Here is an 18,270-nt window from a genome sequence, read left to right on the forward strand (position 1 = left end):
GACTCTGGCATAACATTAGGAGAGAAAGAAGAACATCAAAATATTTTACCCTGAAACATGTTTCTTTGCCATATTTTGATGGACCTGCAAAGCTGTTCTTTGTGGGGAAGATTTTGCATCTGTAAAGAATCTCTATTAACACAGCTAGAAGATCTTTTTCTTCCAGACCCTCCCAATCCTAAAGAGATTAACTAAGATCTGAATAGGAAACATTTGTCACCTATTGTCTCTAAGGGCAGCCACTATTAGACTTCAAGGGAACTTTGGTCTCTACAATCTTTATCTTAACCTGAACATTCCCTTTTTATCTATCCCAGGTTTTTAGGCAAACTCAACCGTCAACCAGAAAATGTTTAAATTCACTTACAGCCTAGAAGCTTCCGGCTTTGAGTTGTTCCACCTTTCTGGACAAACAAATGTATTTCTTCAATGTATTTGATGTCTCATGCCACTCTGAAATGTATAAAGCCAAGCTGCACCCTGACCACCTTGGGCACATGTTCTCAGGACTTCCTGAGGGCTGTGTCACGGGCCATGGTCACTCATATTTGGTTCAGAATAAATATCCTCAAATATTTTACAGAGTTCAACTCTTTTCACTGACAATTATTATTTATTATTTGAGACAGTGTCTTGCTCTGCCACCCAGGCTAGGGTGCAGTAGAGTGATCATGGCTCACTGTAGCCTTAACCTCCTGGGGTCAAGCAATCCTCCCACCTCAGCCTCTCAAGTAGGGACCATAGGTACATACCACTATGCCCAGCTAATTTTTTAAATTATTTGTACAGGCGAGTTCTCACTATGTTGCCCAGGCTACTCCTCAAACTCCTGGGCCCAAGGGATCTTTCCACCTTGGCCTTCCAAAATGCTGGGGTCACAGGCATGAGCTACCACACCCAGCCAAATTTACTTTGTTGGGGGGAACAGGGTCTCCATATGTTGTGCAGTCTGGTCTCCAACTCCTGGGCTCAAGTCTGCTTTGGCTTCCTGAGTACCTGAGACTAAAGGCATGAGACATTAACTTTTTGCTTTCCCTAAATCTCTTAAGGAAAGACTAAGATAAGCAGGTCTCATTCATTCATTTATTCAAGTACCAATGATTACAATATCGAGGCAAATGATTACAATATCCAGGCATGATACCTAGAAATCAATGGCATTAAAACAGACAAGGTCAGGCTAGGCCTGGTAGCTCACACCTGTAATTCTAGCATTTTGGGAGGCCGAGGCAGGTGGATAGCTTAAGTCCAAGAGTTCCAGACTAGCCTGAGCAACATGGTGAAACCCTATCTGTACCAAAAATACAATAATTGGCCAGGCATGGTTGTGGGCACCTGTATTCCCAGCTACTGAAATAGTGAGACATTTAAAATAATAAATACAGTTTTATAAACTGTCTTATTCACAGAAAGAAATGAAAATGATTTTTAACCATATAAAAAGATGTTCAACTTCATTCATAAGTCATAAAATCATGAATGACATTAAGAATTACATTGTGATACTATTGTTCACCTATCAGATTGGCACAAATCCAAGAGCCTGAGAACACTCAGTTGGCAAGCTTGTGAGGAAGGATATACACTCATAAACTGCTACAGTAATGCACAATACCACAGTCCCTATGGATGGGAATTTGACGATATCAGCTAACATTAAACATGCATTTAATTTTTGGTCCAGTAACCACTGCTAGAAATTTATTCTAAAGACTCACTGACAAAAATACAAAAAGACATGCACACAGGGTATTGACTGAAGACAAACAATGGAGAACAATTCAGATAGAGGCTTTACCTTGTTTGACTATACTTCGCTTTAATGTGCTTTGCACATACTGCATTTATTACAAACTAAAGTTTTGTGATCCTGCACTGAGGAAGCCTATCGGCAGCATTTTTCCAATAGCATGTGCTCACTTCGTGTCTCTGTGTCACAGTTTTGTAATTCTCCAAGTATTTCAAAAACTTTTCCATTATTATTTTATCTGTTATGATGATCTGTGATCAGTGATCTTATAAGTTACTACTGTAATTGTTTTGGAGTTCCACAAGCCACACCCATAAAAAGATGGCAAACTCAATAAATGGTGCTGGCTATCCACAATAGCAAAGACATGGAATCAATCTAAATATCCATCAAAGGAAGACTGAATAAAGAAAAGGTCCTGCAATCCCAGCACTTCTGGGCCGAGGTGGGTGGATCACGAGGTCAGGAGTTCGAGATCAGCCTGACCAACATGGTGAAACCCCGTCTCTACTAAAAATACAAAAATTAGCCGGGCGTGGTGGCACGTGCCTGTAATCCCAGCTACTCAGGAGGTTGAGGCAGGAGAATTGCTTGAACCCGGGAGGTGGAGGTTGCAGTGAGCTGAGATTATGCCACTGCACTCCAGCCTGGGTGACAGAGCAAGAATCTGTCTCAAAAAAAAAAAAAGAAAAGATGGTACATATACATCATGGAATACTATGCAGCCATAAAAAAGAATGAGAGAATGTCCTTTGCAGGAACATGGATGAAGCTGGAGGCTGTTATCTTTAGCAAACTAACACAGGAAAAGAAAACCAAATACCATATGTTCTCACTTATAAGTGGGAGCTAAATGATGAGAACACATGGACACATAGAGGGGAACAACAGACACTGAGGCCTACTGGAGGGTGAAGGATAAGAGGAGAAAGAGGATCAGAAAAAGTAACTATCAGGTACTAGGTTTAGTACCTGGATGATGAGATAATATGTACACCAAACCACTGTGACATGAGTTTACCTATATAACAAACAGGCATATGTACCTCTGAACCTAAAAAAAAAAAAAAGTTAACAAATAAATAAATAAATGATGAAGGGATAAATGGTAGCCATATGTAGAAGATTGAAACTGAACCCCCTTCCTTACACTATACACAAAAATAAACTCAGGCCAGGAGCGGTGGCTCATACCTGTAATCCCAGCACTCTGGGAGGCTGAGGCAGGCAGATCACCTGAGGTCAGGAGTTCGAGACCAGCCTGACCAACATGGTGAAACCCTGTCTCTAATAAAAATACAAAAATTAGCCGGATGTGGTGGCGCATGCCTGTAATCCCAGCTACTCGGGAGGCTGAGACAGGAGAATCACTTGAACCTGGGAAGTGGAGGTTGCAGTGAGCCGAGACAGCGCCATTCCACTCCAGCCTGGGAAACAAGGGTGAAACTCCTTCTCAAAAAAATAAAAATAAAATAATAATAAAAAATTCAATATGGATTAAAGATTTAAATGTAAAACCTAAAATTATAAAACCCCTAATGATAACCCTAAGAAATACCATTCTGGACACAGGCCCTGGCAAAGATTTCATGACAAAAATGTCAAAAGCAATTGCAACAAAAACAAAAATTGACAAATAGGACCTAATTAAAGAGCTTCTGCACAGCAAAAGAAACTATCAGAGTAAACAGACAATCTACAGAATGGGAGAAAATATTTGCAAATTATGCATGTGACAAAGGTCTAACATCCAGAATCTATAAGGAACTTAAAACGAATTTATAAGCAAAAACCAAACAACCCCATTAAAAAGTGGGCAAAGGACATGAACAAACACTTTTCTTTTTTTTTTTTTTTTGAGCTGGAGTTTCACTCTTATTGCCCAGGCTGGAGTGCAATGGTATGGTCTCCGCTCACCACAACCTCCACCTCCCAGGTTCAAGAGATTCTCCTGTCTCAGCCTCCAGAGTAGCTGGGATTACAGGCATGCACCACCATGCCCAGTTAATTTTGTATTTTTAGTAGAGATGGGGTTTCACCACCTTGGCCAGGCTGGTCTCCAACTCCAGACCTCAGGTGATCCACCAACCTCAGCCTCCCAAAGTGCTGGGATTACAGGCATGAGCCACTGCACCCAGCCAAAAGGTGAAGATTTCTTGGAAATGTGGTGCCACCCATTTTTTTTTTTTTTTTTCTTTTTGAGACAAAGTCTTTGCCCAGGCTGGCATGCAGTAGTGCAATCTCGGCTCACTGAAACCTCCACCTCCTGGGTTCAAGCAATTCTCTGCCTCAGCCTCCCAAGTAGCTGGGATTACAGGTGCTCACCACCACACCAGGCTAATTTTTGTACTTTTAGTAGAGACGGGGTTTCACCACCTTCATCAGGCTGGTCTCGAACTCCTGACCTTGTGATCCACTGGTCTTGGCCTCCCAAAGTGTTGGGATTACAGGCGTGAGCCACTGCACCTGGCCCAACACTTTTCAGAAGAAGACAAACAGGCCAAAGGCGGTGGCTCACGCCTGTAATCCCAGCACTTTGGGAGGCCGAGGTGGGTGGATCATCTGAGGTCAGGAGTTCGAGACCAGCCTGGCCAACATGGTGAAACTCCGTCTCTACTAAAAATACAAAAATTAGCTGGGCATGGTGGTGGGCACCTGTAGTCCCAGCTACTCGGGAGGCTGAGGCAGACAAATCGCTCCCAGGAAGTGGAGACTGCAGTGAGCCAAGATGGTGCCACTGTACTCCAGCCTGGGCAACAGAGCAAGACTCTGTTCCAGAAAAAAAAAAAAGAGATAAACAAGCAGCCAACAAGCATATGAGCAGATGCTTAACATCACTGATCATTAGAAAAATGCAAATCAAAACGACAATGACATATCATCTCACATCTTTCAGAACGGCTATTATTAAAAAGTCAACCATAAAGGAAAGATACTGAGGAGACCCCTGACCCAAAGGAAATAGACTGCAGCACCGAATGGAAGACTTTGGAGTCAAGGAAACTTTTCTTTTGAGCTATTTACAGCTTTTAACCATTAAGTAACAGACCAGGTGCAGTAGCTCATGCCTGTATTCCCAGCACTTTGGGAGGCCGAGGTGGGCAGATCACCTGAGGTCAGGAGTTCAAAACCAGCCTGGCAAACATGGTGAAACCCCGACTCTACTAAAAATGCAAAAATTAGCCAGGCATGGTGGCGGGCACCTGTAATCCCAGCTACTGGGGAAGCTGAGGCATGAGAATTGTTTGAACCTGAGAGGCAGAAGTTGCAATGAGGGGAGATGGCACCACTGCACTCCAGCCTGGGTGACTCTGTCTCAAAAAAAAAAAAAAAAAAAAAAGACAAAGAACTACCATTTGACCCAGCATTCCAATTATTGGTTATATGCCCTAAGAAAATAAATCATTCTACCATAAAGCCACATGCACACATATGTTCATTGCAGCACTATTCACAGTAGCAAAAACATGAAATCAACCTAAATGCCCATCAACAGTAGACTGGATAAAGAAATCTTGGTACATATACACCATGGAATACTGTGCAGCTATAAAGAAAAACAAGATCATGTCCTTTGTGGCAACATGGATGGAGCTGGGGGCCATTAACCTAAGCAAACACACACACAAACAGAAAACCAAATACTGTACATTCTCACTTATAAGTGAGCTTATAATTGAGCTAAACAAGAAGAGCACATGGATACAGAGGGGAACAACAAACCCCAGGGATTACTAGCGAGTGGAGGGAGGCAGAAGGGAGAAGATCAAAAACCTATCTACTGGGTACTACTATGCCCATTACTTGGGTGATGAAATAATCTGTACACCAAACTCCTATAACATGCAATTTACCCATATAACAAACCTGCACATGTACCCCTGAACCTAAAATAAGTAAATAAATAAAAGATGGCAAATTTAACTGACAAATGTTCTGTGTTTGAGCTGTTCCACAGACCAACAATTCCCTGTCTCTCTCCCTCTTCTTAGGCCTCATTATTCCTTAGGACAAACAATATTGAAATTAGGTAAATTAATAAGCCTCCAATGGACTCATGATAAAACTTTAATGAGTGAGAAGTTGCTTCTTAAGGAAGGGCAAAGAAAGTAGTTTCTTGACATGGAATCTACTCCTAATGAAGATGCTGTGAACACTGTTGAAATGACAACAAAGGATATAGAACATTACACAGACTTAGCTGATAAAGCAGCAGCAGCATCTGACAGGGCTGATTCCAATTATTTTTTAATAGTGATTGGGTCTGGTGAGGTTGCCCAGGCTGGTCTCAAACTCCTGGACTCAAGCAATCCTCCTGCCTTGGCCTCTCTAAGTGCTAGGATTACAAGTTAGAGCCACCATGCCCAGACACCTGAAACCAATTTTGAAACAATTTCTGAGGGTAAAATACTATAAAACAGCATCACACGCTACAGAGAAATCTTTCACGAAAGAAAGAGTCAACTGATAGGGCAAACTTAATTGTCTTAGGAAATTGGCACAGTTGGCTGGGCGTGGTGGCTCACGCCTGTAATCCCAGCACTTTAGAAGGCTCAGGCGAGCAGATCACAAGGTCAGGAGTTTGAGACCAGCCTGGCCAACATGGTGAAACCGTCTCTACTAAAAATACAAAAATTAGGCGGGCATAGTGGCATGCACCTGTAGTCCCAGCTACTTGGCAGGCTGAGGCAGGAGAAATTGCTGGAACCCAGGAGGAAGAGGTTGTGGTGAGCCAAGATTGCACCACTGTACTTCAGCCTAAGCAACAGAGCAAGACTCTGCCTCAAAAAAAAAAAAAAAAAAAGGAAAAGAAATTGGCACAGTCACCAACCTTTTGCAACCACCACCCTGATCACTCAGCAGCCGTCAACAAGATTCCAACTCAGTGAAGGCTCAGATGATCATTAGAGTTTTTTAGCAATAAAATACTTTTTAATTAAGGTATGTACTTTTTTTTAGACATAATGCTACTGCACACTTAATAAACTATAGTGTAGTGTAAACATTTATATGCACTATTAAACCAAAAAATTAGTGTGACTTGCTTTATTAAGATAATCACTTTACTGTAGTGGTCTGGAACCAAACTCACAATATCTCTGAGGTATACCTGTACAGAAAAGAATGATACATCTTCATATATGTCCCTGTGCAGTGATCTCCGGGATACATCATTAAGTAAAAAAAGCAGTTGAAATAAAATGTTTTAGTATACTACTGTTTAAGAAAAGGAGTGGGGACACAAATATATTAGTATGTGTTTATATTTTTTTCAATGGAAGGCTAAGCCATAAGATTTTTTTTTTTTTTTACATAGGTAACACTATGTTTGTTTGTTTGTTTGTTTTGAGACGGAGTCTCGCTCTGTTGCCCAGGCTGGAGTGCAGTGGCACGATCTCAGCTCACTGCAAGCTCCGCCTCCCGAGTTCACACCATTCTCCTGCCTCAGCCTCCCGAGTAGCTGGGACTACAGGCACCCGCCACCACGCCTGGCTAATTTTTTGTATTTTTAGTAGAGACGGGGTTTCACCGTGTCAGCCAGGATGGTCTCGATCTCCTGACCTCATGATCCACCTGCCTCGGCCTCCCAAAGTGCTGGGATTACAGGCGTGAGCTACCGCGCCCAGCCAACACTATGATTATTTTTATATGCATCTTTTGATCCCATAAATCTGCTAGCAGTAAGGGCTTCTATATACAGAAAAAAAAATAATTCCCTTTCATCAGTGTAGTGCTGGGGACAGCCTCATACCACTTTTTTTTTTTTTAAATAGTAATTGATGAGAGCAGAAGATAACAAAGTGAGGACAAAAGCAGATGCTGAATTTCAGTAGATAAACTCGATGCAGTATATTTGATTTAGAATTATGACTATGCTTTACACAAATACAAAACAAAATTAGTTTTTTAAGAATTCCTAAAAATACAAAATACAAGACTGGGTAGCTACCTTGTGTTTTAAGTAGAGAACCAATCCAAGCGATTTTAAAACCAGTCATTTGATTGTACACTCCTAGTGGAACAGGCTGAAGAACAAAATAACTTATTTGGTTTATTTTCAAGTTCTTAAGGCAGGCGCAGTGGCTCACGGCCGTAATGCCAGCATTTTGGGAGGCTGAGGCTGTAGGATCACTTGAGACCAGGAGTTCAAGGCCTGTCTGGGCAACACTGCAAGACCCCTACCTGTACGAAAAAAATTTTAAAAGAATACATAAATTTGAAAATAACATCTAAAAAAAAGTTAAAATATATTTCTAGCTCAATGAAAACAAGCTTGCTTGTGCCCCCAAATTTCTAAGCACCATATTTCTAAAATTCAATCCTCTTGTGCCTATTTTAATTCTTAAATGAATGTACCATTCTAAGTTTGTTAATGTTCAAGAAGAATGTTTGCAAACTGTGTTTCTTCTCCTTAAGGGTAAGGAACATACCGCTGGGCGCGGTAGCTCACGCCTGTAATCCCAGCACTTTGGGAGGCCAAGGGGGGTGGATCACGAGGCCAGGAGATCGAGACCATCCTAACACGGTGAAACCCCGTCTCTACTAAAAAATACAAAACATTAGCAGGCCTTGGTGGTGGGTGCCTGTAGTCCCAGCTACTCGGGAGGCTGAGGCAGGAGAATGATGTGAACCTGGGAGGCGGAGCTTGCAGTAAGCCGAGATCGTGCCACTGATTCCAGCCTGGGCAACAGAGCAAAGAATCCATCTCAAAAAAAAAAAAGGCTAAAGAACATATTTTACACATGCTTGATTTAATCATTCAACAAATATTTAATGTGGGCTTCTGCTATGAGCCTACCATCAATGAGGCACTATGCCAGCTACGTCCTTGTTACACAAAGGCCTCCTTCATCGTACATGCTGGTAATGGATGACTGAAGGACACGGCATGGAAGTGCGGTCTTCCTGACATCCTGCTGCCCTTCTCCCACTGTGATGCCTGAGGGGTTTGGTGGCAGGAATGGACTAACCCATTCCCAGCTCCAGAGATGCCTCCAATTTTAACACCATATGGTTAACCTACCCTCCTTGCCATGATGGTTGGTTAAGATAACCCTGGCCTCAGCAAATTGGCACTGGAATTCCTCTGGAATTCTGTGTTGAAAAATCAACTAGGGATAATGAGAAAGAAACTGAAGGGAGACTTATCTGCTCAGGGGTTCTGGGGAGAAAAGTGCCCTTACTATTAAATGCGACTGGGCATGGTGGCTCATGCCTACAATCCCAGCACTTTCAGAGGCTGAGGTGGGTGCATCACTTGAATGCAGAAGTTCGAGACCAGCCTGGGCAACATGGTGAAATTCTATCTCTAGCAAAAATACAAAATTTGCTGGATGTGATGGCATGCACCTGTAGTCCCAGCTACTTGGGAGGCTGAGGTGGGGGAATCACCTGAGCCTGGGGAGGTCAAGGCTGCAGTGAACTTTGATTGTACCACTGAACTCCAGCCTGGGTGACAGAGTGAAACCCTTTGTCAAACAAAAAAAAAAAAGAAGCTATTCTGAAACACAAGAGTCACTCTCAGGTAGCCAGGCTACCTCACTTGAGAACAAGTGTCTTGGACTTGTTCTCAAAAATACAAAATAGTTCAGCAAACCACCATGGCACGTGTTTTACCTACGTAACAAAGCTGCACTTTCTGCACATGTATCCCGGAACTTGGAAGTAAAATAAAATTTTAAAAAAAAGAAAAGAAAGAAAGAAATATATACATACATATATGTGTGTGTGTGTGTGTGTGTGTGTGTACACACATATATAAAATAGCACTACAGTACCAATAAAATGCACACAAATCACTGTTAAATCCCACGGTAGGGTTTACATTGTGCTTATTTTAAAACCAACAAAAACAACCAAAAACTAGATGCTATTAAGGTATTGCTGATTTTGTGGTAACATTTACATTTTGGTTATGCTTTTTAAAAGTTTGTACTTGTCAGGTATACACAGTAAAATTATGCAGTTAAAATTGTTTTGAATTTGATTAAAAATACTCCAGAATTTTTTTTTTAAAGACAAGGACTGAGGTGTAGTAAATGAAAGAATTGTAAAATATTGAAGGTAAGTAAATGGGTAAATGATGGTTTATTAAATTGTTCTATTTTTGTAGTTTAATCCATAAAAGCTTTAAAATAATAATGATCATAATATTTCACACTACGATCCTATATATAAGAAGCTGCCTTGTGTACTGAAGAGCATGATACATTTCTAAGTGTTTACAAGTAAATCAGTGATAGTATCCAGGTCCCAAGAAGATGTATTTGTCTACGCATAACACATGCAGTCACGCACGTACTTAAAATGGACTTGAATCTAATTCAACGCTGTGATTTTTATAGCTATAAAAACTGAAGTCTAAGTCTGGGTGTGGTGGCTCACGCCTGTAATCCCAGCACTTTGGGAGGCTGAGGCATGTGGATCACCTGAGGTCAGGAGTTCAAAGGCCAGCCTGACCAACATGATGAAACTCCATGTCTACCAAAAATACAAAAAAATTAGCCAGATATGGTGGCTCGTGCCTGTAGGCCCAGCTACTTGGGAGGCTGAGGCAGGAGAATAGCTTGAACTCAGGAGGTGGAGGCTGCAGTAAGCCGAGATCACACCACTGCACTCCAGCCTGGGTGACGCAGGGAGATTTTGTCTCAAAAAATCAAAAACAAAAACAAAAAACTCAAGTCGAATACATTCATACTTTTGTATTGTGACCTAAGTAGTAATTCTAGTTTTGTTATTTTTGTCAACAATGTATCTTAAAATTCAAAATACCAGCCTACGGTGGCATCCAAGACCTATTATTCTCAGTTCTTAGAATGGTCTGTTCTCCATCCTCAACTTGCAAGACCACTCAGGAAGATCTGGCACTTTCTTTCTTGTAAAGCATCTTCCACCCTCTCCATTCCAGGCTCACAGTCCTGGGTTTGTTTCTCCCTCTGGCTTCTGTGCTGGGACTTCTTTGCTTATTCAAGTTCTAAGGTTTTACCCTTGGCCCTCCCTCTTTCTTCACTTTCTCTGTGGGTTTTGTTTTTTTTTTTAACTTTTATGCTGAATGTCCCCTTAGAGCCACATTTCTAAGCCAGACTTAAATCCACCCTAGACTCCAAAATCAAATAGCTATACCCATCACCAAAAACTCACCAGGTGCCCAAATGAAATATCTGCCCTGCTTCAGTTCTTATTTGCTTACTGGTGCCTGCGCCTACCAGGAGTCACCCTGCTGCCGTACATCTGGTCACCAGGTACTGGAGATTTTTGCAGTCATCACTTCCTTTCCATCTTCAACGCTAAAGTCTTAGTTCTAGCCTTCATCCTCTCCTTTCTGATCATTTGCAAGTGTCTCTTAAATGATGAGTACTCCAGAATCATTGCTACTGTCCGATTGTCTCCCCCAAATTCTCATGCTGAAATTCTAAACCCAATGTGTTGGTATTAGATGGTAAGGCCTCTGGGAAGTGATGAGGTCATGGGCAGAGCCCTCATAACTGGGATTAGTAACCTTATAAAATAGGTCCCAGTGAGATCTTTGCCACTTCTACACAACAAGCAGGGATCACCTACAAACCTGGAAATGGGCCCTCACTAGACACTGAATCTGCTAGCACCTTATCTTGGACTTCCCAGCCTCCATAACTGTGAGAAATAAATTTCTGTGGTTTATAAACTACCCAGTTGATTGTATTTTGTTAAAGTAGCCTGAACTAAGATAGTCATCTTTCTAAATGCAAAGCTAATCAAGTTACTTCCTTCCTTAAAATTCTCCTATGACTTCCCTGTCTGAAGGTCCACACTCCCTTATAGCTCTCAAGGGTGGTCAGCTGATCTCTCCCCACCACTCTTACTGCAGTCACTTTGCACAATCCCGAAATACCAGTCTGCAGCACAACCCTCCACCTAACTCTCTGAGCTGCTACACGCCTCAAATCACTGCTCTTCTGGTTTTTCTCCTCCTATGAAGATTACATCACTCATTATTCATTCAACAGACATGTACTGAATTCTGTATTAGGATACAACAGTGGAGATGGACACTACCTAGCCTCAAGGAGTTTATAGCTTGGGGGCAGAGGATATTAAATAAGTAAGCCATTGGGTAGGGAATGGGACAGAATAATCTCCCCAGGAAGTAACATTTGGGTGCCTCTGCATTTTCTTACACTACCATCTCCTACTTCTTCACAAACTTATTTAGAGGTGCCCCCCCCCTTTTTTGGGGGCATATCTGAGTTTTAAAATGTCTTATAAGATTTTGTACTGTATTTCCTCTTTCTAAAATTCACAATCCTAGCAAAAACCTAATTAGATTTCAAAGTCAGCATTTCCTAAGCACCCCCACCTCAGCACAGCCACCCTGCCAGGCTGAACTGACCTCTCCCTCCCTCAGGCCCCTGGATATAAGGCTCCAGCTGACATTGGGGCACCCTAACCTTTCCCGGCCTAGCTCTGAGCACTTTCTGTATGGGCTGAGAATCCCTAAGGGCAGGAACACCACCCTTCCATCTTTAAATTGCCACCAAGGCAGTACAGGCCCACAGTAAAGCTTTACACGTTTAAAGGGCAAAAATTCATTCTTTAAAGGTAAATTACTTAGTACAGTGAGCATAAATTTGTATAAACTTCTTGAATAACAATTGTGCAATATCTATAAAAACTGTAAAGGGCTGGAAATACCACTTCTAGTTAAGGTTATACAGAAATCCTAGTAGTGGGCATAAAAAGTCATGTCCAAGGATTTCTTGGCCATCAGCTCATACCTGGGGAAAAAATTACGGCACATCCTACCATGGTAGAGCCCATCTCCAGTAGTTAGAAAGAGGAGGCAGACCTCTCCATATCAATATTGAAAGATGTCTATAAGTTGTAAGATGACAGCTATACTAAAATCTTTTAAAAGAAAAAAAAGTCTGTGCTCACAGCACAAAGGAAAAATTCTAAGATACACCCAGAAACTTTATTTCTGGGGGAATGAGACTAGAAGCAAAGAGGAGAAACCATCTATTTCTACCTTAAACTTCCTATTACTGAATTTGTTAGAATGTGATGTAATGTGTTTTAAATTTTATTTTTATTTTTTATTTTGAGATGAAGTCTCGCTCTGTCACCTAGGCTGTAGTGCAATGGCGCGATCTCGGCTCTCTGCAACCTCCACCTCCTGGGCTCAAGCGATTCGCCTGTCTCAGCCTCCCAAGTAGCTGGGATTACCCTCGCCTGCCACCACGCCTGGCTAATTTTTTTTTTTTTTTTTTTTTTTAAGTAGAGATAGGATTTCACCATGTTGACCAGGCTGGTCTCAGCCTCCTGACCTCAAGTGATCCACCCACCTCGGCCTCCCAAAGTGCTGGGATTACAGGCATGAGCCACCATGCCCGGCCGTTTTAAATTTTAAACACAAACACAGGCCAGGCTCAGTGGCTCACGCCTATAATCCTAGCACTTTGGGAGGTCAAGGTGGGAGGATCCCTTAAATCTAGGAGTTTGAAACTAGCCAGTGGAATATCGTGAGATCCCATCTCTACAAACAATACAAAAATTAGCCAGGTGTGGTGATTTATGCCTGTGCTACTCAAGAGGACAAGGGGGGTAGGATCATTTGAGCCCAAGAGTCCAAGGCTGCTGTGAGCTAGGATTGCACCACTGCACTCCAGCCTGGGTGACAGAGCAAGATCCTAGCTCTTAAAAACACACATTCACACAAACATAATCGCTAAAGTAAAAAGGTATTTTTTACACGAAAGTGTACATTATTTTACTAGCTTCTTATTTAGGAAACAAATATTTTTTAAATTCTTTTTTTTTTTTAAGCTGCTATATTCATAGCTTATTCACTGCTATATTCCCTACACCCAGAATACAGACAGAGGGCAGGCACTCAGTAAATATTTGTTGAATGAAAAACTGCTGTACAATCATAAAACCAGTTGTTCAGAGGGGAAAAGTATCTAATAACTGCTTCACAAACTCACAGAAGCAAAAAAATCCCTTCAGAAGGTATTTTAGGGCTGGGTGTGGTGGCTCATGCCTGTTATCCCAGCACTTTGGGAGGCCTAGGCAGGTGGATTGCTTGAGCACAGCAGTTCAAGACTAGCCTGGGCAACATGGAGAAACCCTGTCTCTACAAAAAAATTTAACGATTATCCAGGAGTTGTGCCATGTGCCTGTAGTCCCAGTTACTCCAGAGGCTGAGGTGGGAGGATTACTTGAGCCCAGGAGGCAGAGGTTGCAGTGAGCTGAGATCACCCCACTGCATTCCAGCCTGGGTGACAGAGGAAGACTGTCTCAAAAAAAAAAAAGAGAGAGAGAGACAGATTTTAACAGTTTAGCTCCCAATCTGGATGAGTTAGGATTTTTTTAAAGCAAATATTTAAAGAGCAAACTCTCATCACATAAGCAATCTTCAAACTCTCCCGAATTTGTCCAAAAAAGAGCTCCTTCCACATCAGTTTAATTCACAACCTGGAGTGTGGCACATGCCTGGTCATAAATACAAATAATAAAAAGATACATAAAGCTTTGGGAGAAAAACACAGCTCGTCTAATAGAAGAAAATCAATAATAGGCAATGAGCCTTAATTATGGTCTATTTTCAAAGTGCTTATTTCTGCAGGTAATTAACTTTTAGCTTGAACGGATAAGATCAAACTTCATCTTTTCTTTGAAAGCCAACGCCTCTAACAAGCAGCCTTTTTATCTTCAGATCCTAAATGAATGTCCCAAACATGGTAAGCCCTCCATGACTGTTGACAATGCTGATGGGAGAAGTAAGATACCCGGGAGAAGGAACAACAAGCAAGGTTTTAGGATTAAGAGACTTGGATAAAATCTCCAAGAAAAAAAAAACAAAAGCCTTGAACAAACTCGAGGGTTTGTTTGTTTGTTTTTAAGGAAGATACAGACTATTTAACGAAATGTGAATGCACTGGAAAGGATTATTTATATAAATAACTACCACTATGGAACACAGCTCCCTCTCCCTGCATTTTCCTTCCCAAGGAAAGCACTTTAACAACTTGTTTCAGAACACTTGGATCCAGCAGTATACTCAATTCTAAAAACCCACCGACTTCCTGGACTATTTTTTCAATCACTGTTTTTTATTCTAAATCTTTCTTTGAGAGGGTAATTTAGTCCCAACTAAGAAAACACAAGGGCCCAAACAGACTGTCACCAAATACCAGTAATATTTAGAGGAGGGGAGAGGGGTTAAAATATTCTCCATCAAAGTAATGTAACTGGTGTTTAGCAAGTGATTGATGTAAATAACAATCCTTTCAGACTGCCCTGCAATCTTTCTTCAACCGCACACGTTCGTTGATAACTGGAAGTAAATTCTTCCAAGGTGTACACACACTCAGACATTTCTCCCACTAGCAGTGACCGTCCAGGAAAGAATGTTTTGAATTCATTGGGAAATCTCCACCAACAATTCACTTAGTAAACGTGTTGCTCAAAGGGCCCATGCCCTGGTCTCTGCCCTCCCCTTCACTCGAGAGCAGGGGTCCTGTTTCACATTTCTCGGTGACCACAGTCCTAGGTATGAAACAAGTGCTCAGCAAGTAATTTTGCCATTTCATGGAACTGCACAACTCAAAAAGAAAAATCTTTGGAAACCATCTAAAATCAATACACGTGTTCAGTTTGGCTAATAAACAGCTGCAAATTATGATTTTAAAAAAAGGTTTTCCAGCTGAACGAATTGTACAGAACTTGGAAGCCAGCGTGAACCTGCCGCGAAGCTACTACTGTCTGGGCTGAGAGGGCAGCTGTGCCAGAAAGGAACGCAGCCCATCCTGGGCTCCCGAAGGCGGGCGGCGGGGAGAATGGCGAGTGCCGCGTCCGAGGACTGGAGCTCGGCCGGGAGGAGAAGGGTTGGACCCCGAGGGGCTAGGGGCGCCAGCAGCCGCCGCGCCCGGGAGGGGCGCCCGTTTCCTTGACAACCGCGCCAGGGCGCAGCCCTTCCTCTTGGGCCGGGGGAGGGGAGAGAAAACGAGGGGACCCCCTGCGCCAAGGCGGCGGCGGCCAAGGGTGTTTCCTGGGCGCAGCAGCCGCAGGCCTGGCTCGCGGAGCCCCCTCCGCCCGCGGCCCGCGCCTACCGTGTATCCCCGCTCCAGGTCACTCTCCTCATAGCGAAAGGACGGAATGTAGACCTCCATGGCCGCGCCGGCCAGCCGGCGGAGGGCGAGTTGGGGGCGGGCTCACGGCCGCGGCCGCCGCTCCGCCCACGGCCGGGCCGCCCCGCCTCCCGCCCCGCTGCGCCCGCGGGGTCCGGAGGCTGCGGGCCGGACTCAGGTCCGCGTGCTGACCTGGCCTCTCCCGCGCCCTGGGCGTGCCGGGGGCCGGAAGCAGAGGGCTCAGGGCTCCAGGCGCCTGGGTTTCGGGCCTAACGGGCTGTGGAGATCAGCTGGGCCCGAAAGAGGCGGGGCCAGAAAACCTGAGTCTGCAGAAACGGGGTGTGCGCGCCAACGCGCTGGGCGCCAGGACTGGGCCGCACCCGGCGCACCCTGCCCTGCGGACTCCGGCTGGAGCTTGATTTGCAGTTTGCTAGACGCCACCATTAACAGATTGCCAGACAGCAAAGAATAGAAAGCGTGGCGCTTTTAACTTTTGTTTTGGTTGGTTGAATTTTTTTTTTTCCTCTCGGCTGGCATTAACAGCGGTGAACCATCCAGCTTTTACCAAGACTCCAATTTCCCTTCGATTCGAGGGTCAGCGTCTCCTGAGTTAACCGTCGAATCTGAGAATGGTGTTGTACCACGGAGCTCGAAAGTGAGCCCGAAAGTTGGCCGGTCACTAAGACAAACGCTCTGGCTTCACGCTGCAGTTCTAAAATGCCGCCTCTAACCGTGAAGTGCTTTTTAACTATGAGGGAAAAATAGAAGACGGAAAAAAAAAAAAAAAAAAAGACTGAACCCGCGCCTCCGACCAGGGTCTAGTAGGCTCAAGGTAGCAAAAAGATTAAGTGTCCCAGCGGGGGAGGCTTGATTATCAAGTTAGTCAAGTAAACGATGGGTTTCTTCTTTAGGTTAGCGCACCGAGCAGAATAGAAACGTGGACGTAACTTGTAGGTCACTGAGAAGTGACCTCAGCCATCCGGGAAAAAAGTAACCAGCCAGCGAGCTTTCTTGGACTGTAAACAATTGCACTTAACTCAGTTTGTCCTTGAGTGCAGAGGACATTTCAACTTGGCAAACTCTAGAGTTTATGATGGGACCCTGAGCCGTGCAACAGAGGGATAAGGCAGCTTCTCGTTTTAGGAACTTACCTGATGTGGACCTCTCTACATTAGTCTTATCTGAAGATCCGTCCTCCTAACCCAGCACTCACACATTTGCAGCTCCAGGATGTGCACTTCTCTCAAAACTCCGTGCCTTAGCTGTGCCCTGTGACTACACACCTTTCTTTTACTTCTGGCCAGCACCTCCTGAGATAACTAACCAGCTCTGTGGACGATAAGCTATCTGAGTTCAGAGCCCAGCTTGTAGGTTACCTTAAGCCTCTGGTGACTATACACTGTATGTGTGATTTATGTATCTACCCTACCTACTAGGTTTTAGAGCAAGTATGCTTTTAAAAACTTGTCATCTCGTGGTTGGCATAGTACCCAGCACATAACTTATATAAGTACTCGTCTTTACAAAACTAGTGGAATGCAGCACGTACTATGCTCGGTTATCACATAATGTCTCATTTCATCTCTGTAACAATCACATGGCCAGGCACGGTGGCTCATGCCTGTCATCCCAGCACTTTTGGAGGCCGAGGTGGGTGTATCACCTGAAGTCAAGAGTTCGAGATCAGCCTGGCCAGCATGATGAAACCCTTTCTGTACTAAAAATGCAAAAATTAGCCGGATTACAGGGTGGTTACTCACCCCAGTAATCCCAGCTTCTCGAGAGGCTGAGTGGGAGAATTGCTTGAACCCATGAGGCGGAGGCTGCAGTGAGCCGAGATCACGCCACTGCACTCCAGCCTGGGTGACAGAGCAAGATCCTGACTCAAAAAACAAAAACAAAACAAAAAACCAATCACATGAGGAAGTGTTATGTGCAATAAGACGCAACATGAGTTTCAAGGGCCTCCCACCTCAGCCTCCCAAGAATCAAGTTTTTAATATGCTTCCCATACTATCCTACAACCTGTTAGTAGCCTAAAATATATATTTTGGTAATGGCATGGCTCACCCATTTACCTGTTGGACTTAGGCAGAAATGTGTGAGTCCATGAAGGTCTGATAAATGGTCCAAATGATATCCATTTGCTGTATTCCACTAATAGCTGTGTATAATTTACGTTTCCCTTGCTGAAAATGTATACAAACTATCAATGTGTGGGTGTGTTCTTGAGGGTCTTTTAGCCCAGCCATAAACGGTAATTGTTGCGATTTCAGTTATTATAGATGGCATAATTCAGGCTCACAGAGAGTAAGTATGAAATTACTAGCTAATAATTAAAGAACTAAATTTCTAACCAAATTCTGTGAGTCTTCCAGCCACCAAGGAAGGGGAGAATAGAGCACCAAAGTA

At 43.3% G+C, this 18,270-nt stretch overlaps 1 protein-coding gene across 4 annotated transcripts in view; it reads right to left on the minus strand.

Moving 5' to 3' along the window:
* The window catches only part of SNX24 (sorting nexin 24), a 189,409-nt gene extending 173,411 nt beyond the window's left edge, over window positions 1-15,998 (minus strand). The window contains exon 1 of one of the 4 annotated variants that reach the window (XM_058440560.1): window positions 15,841-15,997. In XM_058440560.1, the coding sequence (XP_058296543.1) occupies window positions 15,841-15,900 (60 nt within the window). In that variant the 5' untranslated portion in view covers window positions 15,901-15,997. Of the gene's footprint in view, window positions 1-15,840 lie in introns of all 4 variants that reach the window. The other 3 variants (XM_032156566.2, XM_032156567.2, XM_058440561.1) reach the window with 3 other exon arrangements.
* Window positions 15,999-18,270: the final 2,272 nt, after the last annotated feature.

Source organism: Hylobates moloch, unplaced genomic scaffold, assembly GCF_009828535.3.
Source record: "Hylobates moloch isolate HMO894 unplaced genomic scaffold, HMol_V3 SCAFFOLD_6, whole genome shotgun sequence".
In the NCBI taxonomy this organism is placed as follows: Eukaryota; Metazoa; Chordata; class Mammalia; order Primates; family Hylobatidae; genus Hylobates; species Hylobates moloch.